This window comes from Eleutherodactylus coqui, chromosome 10 (genome assembly GCF_035609145.1).
Source record: "Eleutherodactylus coqui strain aEleCoq1 chromosome 10, aEleCoq1.hap1, whole genome shotgun sequence".
NCBI lineage: Eukaryota > Metazoa > Chordata > Amphibia > Anura > Eleutherodactylidae > Eleutherodactylus > Eleutherodactylus coqui.
This window is the reverse complement of record NC_089846.1, coordinates 38,598,891-38,616,259: the sequence shown is the minus strand read 5'-3', so window position 1 is coordinate 38,616,259 and position 17,369 is coordinate 38,598,891. Positions and strand designations below refer to the sequence as shown.

Below are 17,369 nucleotides of genomic sequence, written 5' to 3'. Positions count from 1 at the left end.
TGGTCTACTTGCAGAGTTATTGCCCTGATAAGGGCGCTACACCACTTATGAGAGTGTAATCCCTCTTTCTGTCGACTACACAACCTACTTAAGAAAATCCATCAGCTCAGCTTCAGTCCTAACATGTTTCCCGATTGAATATCTGGGGGAATATGTCAATTAAAGGGTGTTAAGGAAAAAGAAAACCTATGGGTACCCTCAAGGGGGTTGTCTTTTAGTTCCAAAATAATTTAATTACACATTTGCAATACAGGAGACATCGAAATGGGAAGTAGCAAAGCATAGAAATACAAAAAAAACTGAAGTGCAACTTTATAAACCAACCCTCCACATACAGTACAAACATCCCATATATCTAAGTTTTTCAAAACTATATAGTGGATATAACACCAACGTAATAAGGAAAAAAAGGGGAAGGCAAGTGGGAGGAGAGCCAGAATAAGACTGACAGAGTCTTAAAAAATGTATCTTAAACATTGAGTGATGAAAGTGTACTTTGTGAAATCCAATCTATAAAACCCAAGGATGATGTAATGGTCATCTACGGCCATCTTCTTGCTTCCTCTTATCTCTTCAAAGCGAAATATGGTATTGCTTGCAATGTCCCACATAATCCTAGTAGGGGCAACAGTGGACCTCCAAAAACTAAGAATTAGTAGTTGAACAAAGAAGCGGAGAAAACCTTTTTTGATTTGAGAGATAGACCCAGGATACATTGACGGCTCTAATTAAATGACCGGTTAGGGCACATGGACTCTGTAGTGGGGAGTCGCCTGCTCTATGAGCAAACTGGATGACTGATGCAATATGTAATAGTGTTTCACTGGACTGGCAGCTATCCATTTATCACAGCAGCCACTTCCATCAGGAAAGTATTATCTTTGTGAGGCAGCCCCTTAAGGCCAACATTTTTTGCATCCAATGGATATATGTCTACTCAGGTTCCTTTTGTATTAAGAATACATGTCCACTGCACTATACATTCTAAACTTTTAATCATATTTAGATTTCCTAAGATGTACTTTGTGCTGGTGAACAAAATGAATGAATTAATATCCTATATGTAGACGCTAACATTCCAAATCCATCAAGTAATATCAAAAATTCTTAGTGACGCTCTAGAATACTTGGGTAAAATACCGCTTGAAGATGTCACTACTAGTTAATCTGTTGCTTGACAGAGCGAAGTAACACTAAGCAGAAAAGCACAGAAAGAACGTCATATTAAATGATGAACGTGTTGTACGTGGAATAATATTAGCAAGTGCATAATGTTTATATCATTGGTAGAACATGGCCAAATAATTTCTCACCAAGAGAAGCTACAGATGTTAGCGAGTCCTTCATTTCTTTGCTATAAATGGCAAGAGGGAGTTAGATGCAATTCGAGGTAAACATAGTCAATTACCTAGATATAAACATATGCCATCTGCTGGCTGGAAAGAATAAGAATAGAAATAACGTGTTATAATATGCCGCCAAAACACATTCCGGTGGCTCGATCAATGCCATATTTAAGCTGTATTTAATCTGCTGGAAGCAACTGTGTAAACCATATAGTCCAAACATTTCCTTTTTAGCTCACCATTCAAAATTATGATACTAATCATGGCATAAATGGTTTAATATTTTGGCAAAAAGTACTTCTCAAGAAGACTAGCCCTTCTTTAAAGATTAGGACCAATGGTGGTGTGTTGTTACCGGGAAGCTCTGATTGGCCATACATCTGTTTTTCCTGTAGCGGCCACTGAATGTGGAATATAATAATGCTTACTGCCATTCAAATGAATGACCAACCATGTAATACAAAGCTGAAACGGATCAACTGAAACTACTCTCACTTAGCAGCTCTCTTCTCCATTTTAGAGTGGAGTTTCCATAGTATGCCTTTATGAGACCATCTCTTTACGAAAGCTGTGTTAGGATACAATATCTACCTTTTCTACCTCATCTGTACTGGATTAGAATGAAGTCTTTAAGAACCAGGGGCCATAAATATGTGCCGCTTGTTCCTGGGATTTAATCCTACATCATAGTAAAAATATGGTGTGGGATTAAAGCTCTTGCTCTTGTAATCTAGTAGGTTGGGTTCTCAGCTGTCAGAGGTAGTCAAGGAACCGATGGAGAAGGCAGAAGCCGGTTCTAACCACTTCTGCCTTTTCTTTTAAGGCTATATAGCTCTCAATGAGCACTATGTAGGGAATACAGGAAGCAGCAGTGCTATTTCCTACATAGGACCCAGCGATCATGTGATCGCTGGTGACCCCTTGCATGTCAGAGCTACAGGCTCTGAGCAGACTCCAGCACAGGTCTCACAGTGACTAATGTCACTATAGAGGGATGTTTTCTCCTGCACCTAGGGCTCCTATGGATACTGCTCCTATGGATGCCCAAGCTACAGTGGGAAACTGTAAAATTAAAAAAATGAGAGTGTGAATGTCACCAGAGGTTTGATATCACATCATAGGGAACATAGATGTACAAAAAAAGGAAAAACAAAATACAGAATAATTTGCAAATATATTTTAAAAAAAAGAAATCTACCCATCACCCATGCCAACGTAAGCTGTATAGTCGTGGATTACAGGGAATATGGCGACAGGAAATAGCACCACTTTGTGTCGACATATTCCTTGTAATCCAGGACTATACAAGATATGTCTGAAAGAAAATGGTGAAACTATTTTTGCACTTTTTTAAGAGTAAATATAATAAATTTAAAAATAAAGAGCTAAAAATAAAAAAAATATATATTTTTAACTTTTTGTACATATTACCCCTAACAAAACAAACAAAAAAAATTGTGCAAAAATTTTGGCTGAAAAAAAGTATTAAAAATAGCCTTGTATGTCATAAAAAAACACATCCTAAAGGAAGAAAAAAAGGATATAAAAGCACCACATGCGTTCAACCGCTAAAAAGTGTCTGATCATTTACAACTGAAACATTCTAGTCTTTAAGAGTTTTAAATAGAGATGAGCGAGCGTACTCGGCCACGCCCCTTTTTCGCCCGAGCACCGCGATTTTCGAGTACTTCCGTACTCGGGCGAAAAGATTCGGGGGGCGCCATGGGTGAGTGGGGGGTTGCAGCGGGGAGTGGGGGGAGAGGGAGAGAGAGAGGGCTCCCCTCTTTTGCCCGCTGCTACCCCCCGCTCTGCTACGCCTCCCCCCGGCGCCCCCCGAATCTTTTCACCCGAGTACGGAAGTACTCAAAAATCGCGGTGCTCGATCGAGTAATTACTCGAAACGAGTAGGTTTGCTCATCTCTAGTTTTAAACATAAATGACATTCCGGTACTAGAACTAAGGGGCTGTCCTTGTCTATCAAATACACAATGGTGGCACATATCAGTACGCAACACCAGCCCTTCATCACTAGATCACCATAAGAACATGTATAGGTATACACAAACGTATTTGGGCTCTGTCTACCAAGAATTTGCAGTGCTTTCTCATTGCACAATCATATAAAGACTGCTTTATGAAACCTTATAGCTAAACTCCATAAGCTTACAATCCAAATAGGCATATTAGTGAAAATTGCTTTAAAGTTAGACTCTATTAGGACCGAACTGTTTATTTCTATTAAAAACATGACTTCTACATTCTATCACGTTTAGACATTTCTAACGTGATGGGAGAAAACTTAATGTGACAGCATTGTTATTGCTTACTAATAGAGCAAGCCCTGAAGTCTTACTGGTGGCTCTTGTCAACATAAAGGCTCATTGTTCGAAGGGTCTTCAAAAGCATTACGTTTCCTCCAACCTAGCAACTACAGTAAAGAAGCTAACAGTTTTCTTAAATGGGAATGTGAAGATAATTGAACTGTGTTCAGCCCATAAATCTTCAACCATGGAAAAAAGACTCTGCAGACTGGGCAGTAATGGCAAAGGAAATTCTGATGAGTTTCAGCCCACCCTGGGGAACAAGGACCTTGTGGTCAAAATACCTACTCACTGATTTGTGACTTTTTACTTATAAGTAAAAAATGTATATGTGGTTTAAACTAAATTATATACTCAGGCAAACCGAATGAAAGCTGGATCCCATAGATATGGTTAAACATTCGAATGCCTATTTGAGATGGATAGTCTTAGCTATGGTTATAATTTATTACAACATTGAAGAGATATTACAGTGAGCAAAAAAAAACTAATTGTTGATAATAACAGGGTTATTTAACCACCGATTCTTCAACCACTCCATCACTGTTGGGGTTCATTGCGTTGGCTCTCGTCCTCCATAGCTCTAGCCTCTTTGGCCATGGTGGTTAACACTGGAACATGATCAATGTACTCCAAATGAATATGTCATCCCATCTAGACAAGTCTTGTACTTACGTCCTATTAGAGTGTATACCGTAAACATCAAAGGCGGGGGCACACTTAGGAACCACCTATCTATGAGCCAATGGGGAGAGCCAAAATCAGCAGTTTGCCAGGTCTTGGGAGATCTCTCTCGAGTTAGAAGGGATGTCTAGGGTGAGATAGTGTCTTCCATAAAGTAAAATGCAACTAAAATCATCTTTCATTTGATTTTTTTTTTTGTGTGCCCAACTTAGGTGTTTTGAATATCAATAGGCTAAATACGGTCATTTTTGAAAATGTTTTTTTATTTTGTTTTTGTAGATTTTTTTTCTATACTATTCTTCAGGAAGCATTGAACAACCCGTTACATTAACCTATAATTTACCATACTGCACACATGGCTTAGCACGGCTCACACATTCGGTTGGCTACAAATATGTATATATATATATATATATATATATATATATATATATATACTCCTACCTGTATATACATAATAAAATCGTCACTTTCTTTGATGCAGCACACATCACCGCTATGGAAATCTCTCCAAGCTCTTCTTTTCTTTGTTCTAGAGTCTTATAACATATAATTTTCCTCCACAGGTGGCTGTATAACTATCACTCTCTGGCAGCTGGATACCAGTCACATATAATTAAATGTTTTTTTTCTCTTTTTATTTCCTTTCTTTCGACTCTTTGTGGTGAAAATCATCACTGCACAGGCTGATGGTTCTAAACCCGCAATGCGCTATAATAACAGGAACTGGGAAAACAAAAGATTATTTCATTCTGTGTATTAGTGCCAGGCCGCTGGAGCTACATGTCTGCTTTAATCACATTTTTACCTCTGCTTTTTTGATTTTAAAGGTCTTGAATTGTATAATGGTGAACCCAGATTGTTAATACAGCTCCGAATGTGCTCTATATTTGATATTTTAACTAAATCCCCATGTTAAACTATGAACAGTTTGCCCAATTAATTCTCCTCTGTAGTTTCTAACACTCAGAAGTACTTTATACTATAACATTCACGGCGGCATTATTTTCTGATGTGGATTTAGCCTTAGCCACTCCGCCATAAAATTTGCATGTTTTAATGCGGTAAAGACTTATGCAAGAGTGAAATCCACAGCAAGTCAGCAGCACATCTGCAATACAATCCACATACGGATTAATTCACAGTGCAAAAGTTTGCTATGTGTGAATCTCCCATAACGGTACAATAACGATCAGCAGATTTGTTACTTACATTTCTGTTTTTGTTCTATTCATCGGAAAACCTCATTCAGATTATGGAATTTCAGTTGCAGAAATTTCTGCAACAAATCTTTCATGGGTGTATATACGGTATATGGTGCAGCGCCATAAACTTCCAAGTTGTACTGGGCCATAATATGGCACTCAAAGACATCTGTAGGACTGAAATACCCCCAGTTTCATATTGAAACTTATAAACTTTTTGTTTTTTGTTGGGTTTCTTAAGAGTTCAACAAAAGAAGTGTCGCACTTCACTACTGTATATGTCATATCGCAATTATTTCTTCCAGGGACGAATAAGCCTGTAATACAAGGCAGGGTTGCCCGAAGCGGAATCCGACCTTGCTCGTTGCTGGCAACCCTGCGTACCTGTGGCTGTTTTCTTTTTTCTGTACTGCGAATGTGTGCGCAAGTGCCGTTTTCCAGCAATCCGCGGACCATGTGCAATGTCAACTGCGGATGGGCAGCGGATCGGACGGCTTCCATTGCCTTCATTGGAAGCCGTCCGTACTTAATCCATGGAGCATGCTGCGATTTGTTTTCTGCATGCAGAATCTGGAAAACAAATCCGCATGTGTAAACTGAAGTGTGGGCGCCAATGCTTCCCTGTGGGCGGCTTGAGCTGCGGATCTTGATTCTACAAATCAAATCTGCCCATGGACATAAGGCCTGAAGGAGCTTTTACATGGGCCAAGAATCTCGTAATTCTCATTTGTCCAAGCAGATGAGCTGATGACGTCATCACCAGCTCATCTACGCTCAGGCAGCATGTTTACACTGCACAATTCTCGTTGAGAATCATACGGTTCTCATGCTCTAATCATTCAGTGTTTCCCATTCCTATGAATGATCAGTATTTAAATTGCATGATAATTGCCTGAGCTGGCACTGTTTTTTATGTCAGCTGAAACGGAACGACGAGTGAGAACCTCATGATTCTCGCTCATCGTTCAGTCATTGGCTGCTTTTAAACTGAACTATTATTATTCAGTTTTGCTCATCTACTCCCCATACAAGTGTCCTTGATCAACCACACGTCTACCTGTTTACATGGAGAGAGGTACAGCCAAGCATTGAACACTTTTATGCATAAACCAGACAATTGGTCTACGAATGAGAATTTGCACAACCCGACTGTCAAGTCAACAAGCATTCCTCCAAATGCTTGGGCCTGATAAACCGTTCATGTAAAAGCACCATAAAACTAAGCTCCACCGACCTAACTGTCTTACTAAAATAAGCAATATCATTAGCAACCTTCCAACCAGTGCAGAAGAATCCACATGGGTCATACTTTTGGGAATGGTTGTTTGCAACCGTGATTCTCATTGGGAATTATTAGGGACACTGTGTGGCGGTAATGCTACAATTCGACCGTGAACAAAAGTCACTGTGTAGTCTTAGCTTCAGTTTTATTTCTCAAGAGTCACTTAAACATCCTTGTAGCATTTCTTCTAAGCCATGAGGTTATTGATGAATGCAGACATTTAAGGTGACAAAAGTTAGCAAGTGGCTGTAACCGATCTAGACCTTAGTCTTCCACTTAATTTACTCCTTCGTCTACTCATGCCAATATACCCTCCCACTGAGACACTTGGCATTTGGTCATAAATAACATGAAGAGTGCCCTATTCTGGTGTTTGCTGGCTTTGATGCTTCAGCAGAAAATAAATAACTACATATTTCTTCTAAATTTATTAACTGTGGCACATTAACAATTTACACCTCCCTCCGCACACTGGGAATGGATGAGCGTCATTGTCCTCGGGATTTCATTGAATATGTGTCTCTTTTAGGCTCGGTTCTTTTCTCTCTTCTGCTCCTGGCACTTTACTGAAAGATTTGGAGCTTTCAAATCTCTTTTGTATGTTTCACTGTTGACTACTTCTTTCCAAATCAATTTTACCCCTTGCTCTTCTGTAATATTGGCAGTTCTCCATCAAACCTTTTAATGTGGCTTGTTTGGGTTTGTCGGCCATTACTAATGGACTTTTCTTGTGTGGGCTATTTATTCAGATTAGAAAAAAAAAATCCGTCTTCTCCCTTTTGCGAAAGACTCATCAAAAGGCAGATTAAAGAAAGCTGAAAAATATCTGGTGGAACCGAGAACAAATTGCTGTGGACAGATATTAAACAAATATATTCTAGTTCAGGCTGCTGTTAGGGCTGACGGTTTTGGATACTGCATACTAACTACCAAACAGATAAAGATAGTGGGGATTTCTTTTGTGCTTTTCATAAATTGTAGCGGTTGGTCCCAAATGCTGAAGATTTTAACAAAATGTAGTAATTATAGAATGAAAATCCTAATGCATTAGGTGATGAAACTTCTTGCATCCATTCAAATCCTCTATTCGAAACGGAAAGTATTATGGTGACTATTACATAATAACTGCCTCATTAACCCCTTAAACGACCACATGGTATGTTTATATAGTAAATGTTAAGCAGCTTTATCTTGCAGAACCATAAAAACTCAGTGCTGCGGAATAGAGGCTGCATTCAGCATGACAAATAAAAAAATATGTGAAAACTAAATACATAATAATGCTTTAGAAAACTCTGAGAAACATTCCCTAAGGCAACGTCCCTTTCCAAAAGGTCCAAAATCTTAGCCCAATTTCCCTAGCTGAGACACTTTATGCATCTAGTTAATGAGTAAATTCTTAACACACTCAAATCTTAATTTTATTTCAGTATTTCTCTGTGTCATTAAAGGTTTGTTCCAGTTGTAAATGTTTGATCGCCTATTCTTAGGACAGGCCATCAATAGTAGATTGGTGGCAGTCCACTTCCTTGGACCCCTGCTGATGAGCTAGTGCAATGGAAACTTTGGCTGCAGTACCATGCCTGGCCACTGCAGTGAGAACGGAGCTGTTTGCTTCCTGCAGATATCAGTATGGTGCTCAGGCATACCAACCCAGTGAACAGCTGATCAGCAGAGGTCCCGGGCGACAGACTCTCACTGATCTGCTATTGATGGCCTTTCCTTCAGATAGGCCATTAATGCTTTACAACTGAGTATATTTTTGAGCTTTTTTTGCCTTGTTCACATTTTAATATCCCTATAACAGGCTTACCATATGTTTGCTGTAACTCTTGATAAGGGGAGGTACTCCAATGTAGCAAACATAGAAAGATCTCAAAAACCCACTAATTAAATTTTAAAAAAAGAAACATTTTTAAAAAATACTAAGGCGCTATGCACATCCACACTGGATGCTCCCATTGAAGGCTTCAATACACATCCAGAACTGTTGTGTGCAGGCGTAAATTAAAAAAAGACCATTTTTTGCACAAACAGGGCTTGCACCAAATGTTGTGTCTTTTATGCACCACTTCGGGTGCTTTCACATGACAGTTTTTGTGTTCAGTTTTTTGTAAACCAAAACCAGGAGCAGAGAGAAAGTATAATGGAAAGATTTGCAGTCCTTCCATATTTTGGACCCACTCCTGGTTTTGGCTTACAAAAAACTGAACACAAAACTGCCATGTGAAAGCGCCCTTAGTAATGCAAATATAAAGTCCTAATACAACCTTTATTAAGGGGTTAAATATTGTATCATGAAAAACTACTCATTTATTCTTGAGTGTAGAAGACCACAAACTACAGTACAGTACACTAATACCCTGTTTCCCTGAAAATAAGACATAGCATGATTTTTCAGGCTCTTTGGGGATGCTTGAAATATAAGCCCTACTCCAAAATTAAGCCCTGCTAACAGTTAATTTAAAAAGTTAATTTAAATAGTGTCCAGGCAGCTATACATGTAAAAAAGTTAAACCTTTCTGAATAAAAATTAATATAGGACACTGTCTTATTTTTGGGGAAACACGATAGTAACTCTGTAACACACATTCATTGAGAAGGGAATACATTTAATGGGAGATGTATTTTATATGTACTTTCTGAAACAAGTAAATAAATCCCCCCGGCAGCCATAATCTCAGTATCCACTCATCATGAATTAGTATACTTTTTTATTACTGGGCCATGTGTTCAGTGCTTTAAGATGTGCTAACTTTAAACTGTTCGACTTCTTTAGGAAGCATTTATATATTTGAGAAGAAATGCATAAAAAGAGATCTCTTAACATGGGCACAGCTATAGGGAATGCAGAAGTAGCAGTCACACCCGCACCCTATTGGCAGAGGGAGGAGAATATAGAGTTGTTCAGTGAGCCCTTAAGGTTCCCCTAGTAGTTGGTGTAGGAAGCCAGAATTTTATGATTTATTTCTTTGTCCATGCTGAAGATTTGGAGTTTTGTGTGCGTGAACCAGGGTATGGTTGGGATAGGTCAGCGGGAATGTGGCTGTAGGCCGGGCAGCAATTATCAGGAGCTTGTATCAACCCTAGCAGGTAGAGGAGTGGGTGTGCCTAGGCAAAAGCCTGGTTGAAGGTGTTAGCAATCTATGGCAGATAAAGTGGTCAAGTTATAGGGCGAAACCACATGGTGATGATGCTCCAAACAAAAGTTTAATAACAGTCCATTGTTCAACAGTTTGAATTACACAAATACGCCAATCAAGATGCTAACCAGAGTATCAATTTAGAGGTTGGCACAGGCTGGAGCTCGCGGCCTTCCTATTAACCCTTTCCAATCCACTGTCTGACATCTAAAGACATTCTGATTGAAGGCTGTACAGCTCCGATGTCAGAAGATGTCCAGCGAGGTACTCTTACTGTAGATTACTGGCTGCTCTCTTGTCAGGGGCCTCTCCAGCATGTCACATATTGCAGTACTTGCTCTAACCAGCAGATGGTGCTATTGTATAATGGCAGAAAGAGAAAGCCCCCTAGGAAACCCTGAATCCAAAATTGGATTGCAAAGGGTTAATTCTCAGTCCATTTTGCTAAGCATTCAGTATGGATACCATCGGAAATGGGTGTTCAACCGGTATACTAGTAACTAAATACTGAAGTCGATACCTTTCTACAGCAACTTGCCCGAGACTCATTCACTTACTTCTCTTCTCTGTCTACCATAGTTACGGCCATAGCCCTACTTCCTCTTTCCAATTTACATGCAATAATTGCAAGAGGAACGCCTCTAGCTCTCCCCTAGAGAAACAGTGCAATATTATAGTGCAACATGAACATAACATTAAACAGCATATCAAGTGAGAACAGTACAGCTAAGGGGCTGCGGAGAGATCCCCCTACGTGAGCGACAATCCTTGAAAAATATATCAAGGCATGAATTAGAACAGAATTTTTTTATTTTTGATAGTATTCCATGCAGTACCCTGTAGCACTGAAATTCTTCATGCTAATATTCTTGGTGAGATGAAGCTGCTGATGACTTTGTGACTTTACTGGACACCTCTAAAACCTGAATAAATATCACTTCTAAAGTGTGGCTTAGCACTGAAAATGAAGATGTATTAAATAGTAAAATCTTATGAAATATTTATGGGAATAAGCCAGTGCAGCTACTCCAATCTAGTAAACATTATTATGCCAATTTTGTCAAATATTATGCAAAGCACAGTACCATATGTCATGTAATTATTAGTCATTAGAAGTAGGTGGTAAGCGGGATATTTTAGAACATTCCAAAACTGCCCAAGGGAGGCTTAACTATTACCGCTAAGTAGCTCTTCTTATGTTTCTGCAGCCCTGGGGTCTCCAGAAGGACTTTCTTTCTCCGACATTACTGAGAACTCTGCTAAAGTCATCTGGCTAGCACCGAAGATACGTGTTAACAAATTCCTGATCACTTATGTTCCTGTAACTGGAGGTAAAATCATGTTGGAAAGAAAAAGTAATGGAAAAAAAAGTAATTTATATAATACACTTGGCTTTGTCCTCCCTTACCTTTCCTATTGGCGCCACGTAACTTGAGATTTGAAAAAAACCATGATTTTGCAATACTCTGGCCACAATAGACATATACAGCTTAGACATCTCCCAACACTTGCTAGGAGCCTGACAACATTGCAATAATTTAAGAAATTGGTATAATGAGAAATTGGAGTCCTTAATGAGACTGAAGGAAAGTTTAAAGAGGTATTCCTATGTCGGCTTTCCATACCTGAGATTGGAAAACACTGCCATAGTTATTGGCTCCCCACATGGTGACTACAAGAACTTCCAAGTGCTTCAACCCAGCGCTGTTTCCGCAACCCCCATTGGAGTGAAAGGGAGGGATGAAAACATAGTTTTGTAACTGTTTCCATAGCTCCCATTCACTTCAATAAGAACTACGCAAACAGCACTGGAATGAAGATGGTTGGAAACAGAGGGCCAGGTTTTCCCATCTTAACCATTAAAAGTCGAGATAAGAACACCCAGTTAAGGGTGGACACATCTCTCTATATATATGTACATGAATAGTTCTGAATGTACTACATTTACAATTGTTTTATCTATATGTTAATCACATCTGCAGCTCTTTAATGTTTAGTTTCTGGCTGTATATGTACTGATATGAATTATTGCTGTTAGACATATATGGTCTTACCCTATGGCTTGGATTTTTTATTTCGAAAGAAATGGATCCATGACAGAAAAAAGTAGAGAAGCAAGCTTTATACTTTTCTACTTGAGATGTTTCCACTTACTTTCTAGGCTCTGTTCACATCTGCATTCCTCGTTACTGTTGTGATGCTCTGCCAAAGGAGCAGAGGAATGAAAACAACAGAAGTGTTGGAATATGGACACCAATGATGCCTTACAGACCTCGTTGGCTGTAATTGGATCCGTTGAGTTTCGGTCATGGTGTCCATCATTTTCTTGGATAAAATAACGCAGTAGGCTACACTATTATGCCTGACTTTTTGACCAGATCTGTGACGAAGGCCACTGATGGAGCATCGGATGCAGATATGAACTGAGCCTTATATACTGTAAACCTATTTATTTATATAAACTCTTACTTTCCAGGTGCCAGCAACACAGTGGAAGTGGATGGTTCTAGAACTCAAACTACTTTAGTTAACCTCCTGCCTGGTGTTGAGTACCTTGTAAGTCTTGTATCCGTGAAGGGCAATGAAGAAAGTACACCAGCTTCTGGTACCCTCACAACGGGTATGTATGCTACTGTATAATGCTTATGTACTGTATGTGTTATCATTAAAGGGGGTTGTGTCTTAAAGATGAACGGCCCTTGTCTTCACTATTATATATTCTTTGAAGCCTAATGATTTAATAGGACTTAAGTTTGGAATTTGTTACATCAAGATTTTGGCACTTCGTGAAACTATCATTGTGGAGTCTCAGAAAAAAAATCATTGTCCATGATGACCAGTTACAGCACAGCTTTCATTTTACCTTAGTAGTATAAGAAATTAAAGTTACATTCTAATTGGTTGAAATGGGCAACAAAGACATTTTCTTTTCCACAACTTTCATAAGAGTGTGGTGCCGGGCTACTTTTCTTTGGCCAACTCTGTAGATGCTATGGTGATAATGAACAAGTGTAATGCATGACGTGTTGCGGTACATCCTATGTATATACATCTTAACCTGATGTAGTGAGGTTTGTTATCAAAATACCTCTGCCCTCATGTTTATATATTATGTACCACTACACGCTATACCTCATACTCACTCACCATCACCATAGCATCTACAATATGGGCCATGGAAAAGTAGCTTGGCACCACACTCTTATAAAAGCTGTCTAAAAGAATATATGTTTGCTGTTCATAGCATAGCAACTAATCACAATGCAGTTTTCACTTCTTATACTGTTGAGGTAAAGTGAAAGCTGCGTTTTGATAGGTTGCTATAGGCAGAGTTTCTTTGATAACAAACTGCACTACTTCAAGCTAAGAACTTCTAATATATATTAGATTATGACTTAAGGATGTCTATAATAGTGAATAGGGGGCAATGTATATTTAACGAATCTCAAAATGGGTAATATCCTAACATACACCAAACAGCAATCATGAATTAATTCTGGTATATTACCAACACTGCTGAAAATAGAAGGATCATCACAATAGTAGATACTCTAGTAGATGACCATTTAATAGTTTTTGCCCTTGTCTATAAATGTATCTTAAAATATATCCTAAGAATTTGTCATTTCAGATTTTTAAGTAAGGCAAAATTTATTTATGTTCTAGCTCTTGACAGTCCATCGGGTCTAAGAGCCACTAACGTCACCGATTCCGAAGCTCTGGCTCAGTGGAAACCATCATTGGCATCTGTGGATAATTATGTTATCTCCTACTCGGCAAAGAATGGTAAGGATCTTACTAAAGGTCCCTTGTTTCATTATTATTACAACGTACTGAAATTGAGACATTGCTTTAAATATCTCTTTTTCTTGCTGCAGCTCCAGCTGTAGAGAAGACAGTCTCGGGCAACACTGTCGAAAATGATATCATTGGGCTTCAACCGGCTACGGAATACATATTAAAAATCTATGCTGTTAGAGGAGCACTTAGAAGCCGGGAAATCTCCACTGTATTCACCACAGGTATAGTAAAGCTGCAATTACATGCATATGAAAGTTTTCTCCACAAGTTATAATGTCAACCATAGAGTTTACAGCTCTTACGTAAGTTGGAGTATCGAATGCCTCTCTCTTGAGAATCGGTGAGTAATAATATAAATGCTAATGTTAGGTGTTCCAATGGTCTTTATCCGGCATCAATGTTTCTTGTAGATGAAAAGGATTACCTATTGTCTAGTAAAGCAGATGCCGGCTTATACTTGTCATATAGCTCTTGACACCATGGCTGAGCTCAAGGACTGTATTCACATAAATTGTAGATGCTTAAAACCAGGTGTCACTAACAAAGGTCTGAAAACTCTAAGGTAAAGAACGGTATTATCACAGTTTGACAGGTGGAAGTAGGGAAACCTACAATTCTTGTTTTTTTAGAGTAAAATGTTTTGCTTGTTGATCTATGATGTTTGCTTCGATATATAATTATTAATAGCTGTCAGATGAAAAGAAATTCAAAAATATAAGGCAGTAGGAACAATTTATTGAATGAACAGAATAAGAACCTTCTAGAGCATCGGCCATCAACATGTTTAGCAAGTAAATAGCTGTGTGTGGGGGTGGTGACTGTCTGGAGATTTGGGTGGGTGTCTAGGTTCATATATAGGCCATTAGGAGCAATGGAAAATAGCACAAAAAATTGCATGTAATAGAAATTCCATGTTGACATGCTATTATTGTGCTTCAAAGGCACTTTTATTGGAATGCCTAAAACTATTTTTATAGTAAATATATAAATGTTATTTTTTTTTTTTAAAGGAACAAAACTCCCCCATTGGTGTTTTTAGTTGGAAGGATTTCCTGTATACTCAAAATTGGGGAAACACCCATATGGAATGGAAATGGTTTGGCAGATGGTGAGCCAAATTTGCATACAAGGGGGAAATCTGTTAGGTCATGTCACCAACATGACAGCCATTTTGAATTCTGCCATCATGGATTCAACGCTAATATTTTCCAATGAGAAGTTAGGTGTGTGATGAATGGCAGGTTAATGTCAAACAAAAGAACATATAATACATTTTGGTTCAAGGATCCTTAATGAATGGTAAATCGCACACTGAGGATTTTTTGGTTTCCATCATACATCTTACGCATATTATCACCTGAAAGGGACTTAAACTCAGTAGGAACTGTAAAACAGACTTAAGTTAAAGAAGTATATTCTCACCATTTATCTTGATTTGTTGATTTAACGCCATTCAGTTCCCAACTTCCTCCCCTCCTTTTCCATGTTTTTTGTTGCCCTCTTTGAGAGTTGTTCTTGTTACGCTTACAAAAAGTTTAATAAAAAAAACTAGCTGAGACTTTTACAAGAAAACCAAAAAGGTATTTTAACATAACTTTAATCATTCGCATGTTAACACAGTGATTTTATGTGAAATCAGAACATAGACCATAATCTCTACAGAATGTGTCAAAATGCTGCAACCAAATTGGAGTGTTAACACTATTATTTTCACCCATTCTTGATGAACTCTCACCAAAGCTTCAGACTAAATGCTACCACAAGCATCAACAATTCTGTGTTTCAGATAAGCAACAGTCTGTATCTTTTCAGAGTAAACAAGGGACTTGGCATGACCTCACAGACTTTATCCACCTTACATAAGAACACATTCTGCTTGAGATAACGCCATCATTCACATTGCCTTTAATAAAGAAAAATCCCCGTGTTAACATGAGAATGGTTAAAGTTATGTTAAAATGAAGCACACCATTGGTTTTGTGGTGAAATTCTCTGCTAGTTTGATATATCACACACCTACCTTCCCATTGGGCAAATTAAAGTTTAATCCGAGATGGCAGCATTCAAAATGGCAGTCATGCTGGTTACATGGCATAACAGGTCTCTCCCCCTTCCCTTACAACATGTATGCATAATTGGATCACCATCTGTCAAACCATTTTCATTTTATATGGGCGTTTCCACTTTAGTAGAAATCTTGCATATTCTTGATCCCTTGAGCTGAGGGTTGAGGCTTCAATAAAAGAAGTTATGGTCCCTTCAGCAGACCGGAGTCACTGTTAAGAGAGGGAACCAAATATCAATGGCACAAGCAATGAGAAGGAATCTCATAGGTAAATAAAAAACGTATGATTTAGCTGTAGCTCTTAAAATGCCACCCATTCTTGGCTCTATGGCGTCACTCTCTGTTGCTTGACAAAGGAGCCGTGAAGCCTGGAAATGTGTTGTATTTTAGGAGTTACAAGAAATTCATTATCAATGCTTTTGTTTGCTTACAGGTTTCCTTCTGATGGTTTGCAGCAGTGATGTCTTTTTTGACAGGAACTCTGTATTCTCTCCCCAATACGGTTGAGAGGATATGGATATTAAACATTGGATGCATCTGTCACGCATGTCTACAATAGTCTTGTGCCTTTATTTGCGCAAACAATGAAGCCGAGCTTCCGAAGATTTACAATCGGTGCACTTGCCTCACATAATAACTTTATAAGCACTTTTCTTTGTGATTTTTTTTCCTCTGCCTTTCCTGCTAAATCAGACATAGCAGTGCAGGGAGACTTCTCCGGAATCCAACCTTCTTACAGTTAGAGACAGGACTTAACTGAGGTTTGTGAGGATGGAAAATGATATATAACAAGAATTGAGTGCATTATAAAAATCACCTGATAATGCACCTAATAGACCTTTTACTCATAGCTGTGCCATCGAAACTCAGGGCTTTTTTTCCATAAAAAAAAAAAGAAATAAAAATAAAATTAAAAAAAAAAAGAAATAAATAGAAAAAAAATAAATATATATATATATACATACATATATATATATATATATATATATATATATATATATATATATATATATATTTAAAAGAAATAAAAAATACTGCATTAAAATGACCCACAATTCACAGCTTTCTTGTGTTATGCAGTGTGAGGCAAAAGTCTGGGCACACACATTGAAGGGCTCATGTGCATGGGCATTTTCTCCCCACATATTACGTGATTCACAGTGAATGGAGACAATGATACTCAATAGACTTTCATTGTTCCATGCACACCAGCGTGTAGATACAGCATATCCATACAGAGGAGAAATAAAACGCAACATGCTCTATTTCTTAGCGAATAATACACAGCCCTTCCATTGGTTGCATGTGATACACTGCCCGTACCCAATACATTGTGTATGGGCAATGTTTCGATACGCATCCCCACTCTGAACAGATCGGGGAACGTAAAAAAATTAAAAATCACACTACGCATGTCCTAGACATCAGATTCCCAGGCATGCACAGTGCCATACCCAGCCCATACGCGGTGTCTTCCAGCTCTCTTTGCCAGCAGAGCTTATGGGCTGTGTATGTTTTTTAG

General features: G+C 38.5%; 1 protein-coding gene across 4 annotated transcripts in view; it reads left to right on the top strand.

Moving 5' to 3' along the window:
- Positions 1-17,369, top strand: part of TNC (tenascin C) — a 117,807-nt gene that overhangs the window by 62,435 nt on the left and 38,003 nt on the right. For all 4 annotated transcript variants that reach the window (XM_066580834.1, XM_066580836.1, XM_066580835.1 and 1 more), the window contains 4 exons: positions 11,190-11,312; positions 12,458-12,601; positions 13,648-13,767; positions 13,860-14,003. In XM_066580834.1, coding sequence (XP_066436931.1) covers positions 11,190-11,312; positions 12,458-12,601; positions 13,648-13,767; positions 13,860-14,003 — 531 coding nt within the window. The remainder of the gene's footprint in view (positions 1-11,189; positions 11,313-12,457; positions 12,602-13,647; positions 13,768-13,859; positions 14,004-17,369) is intronic.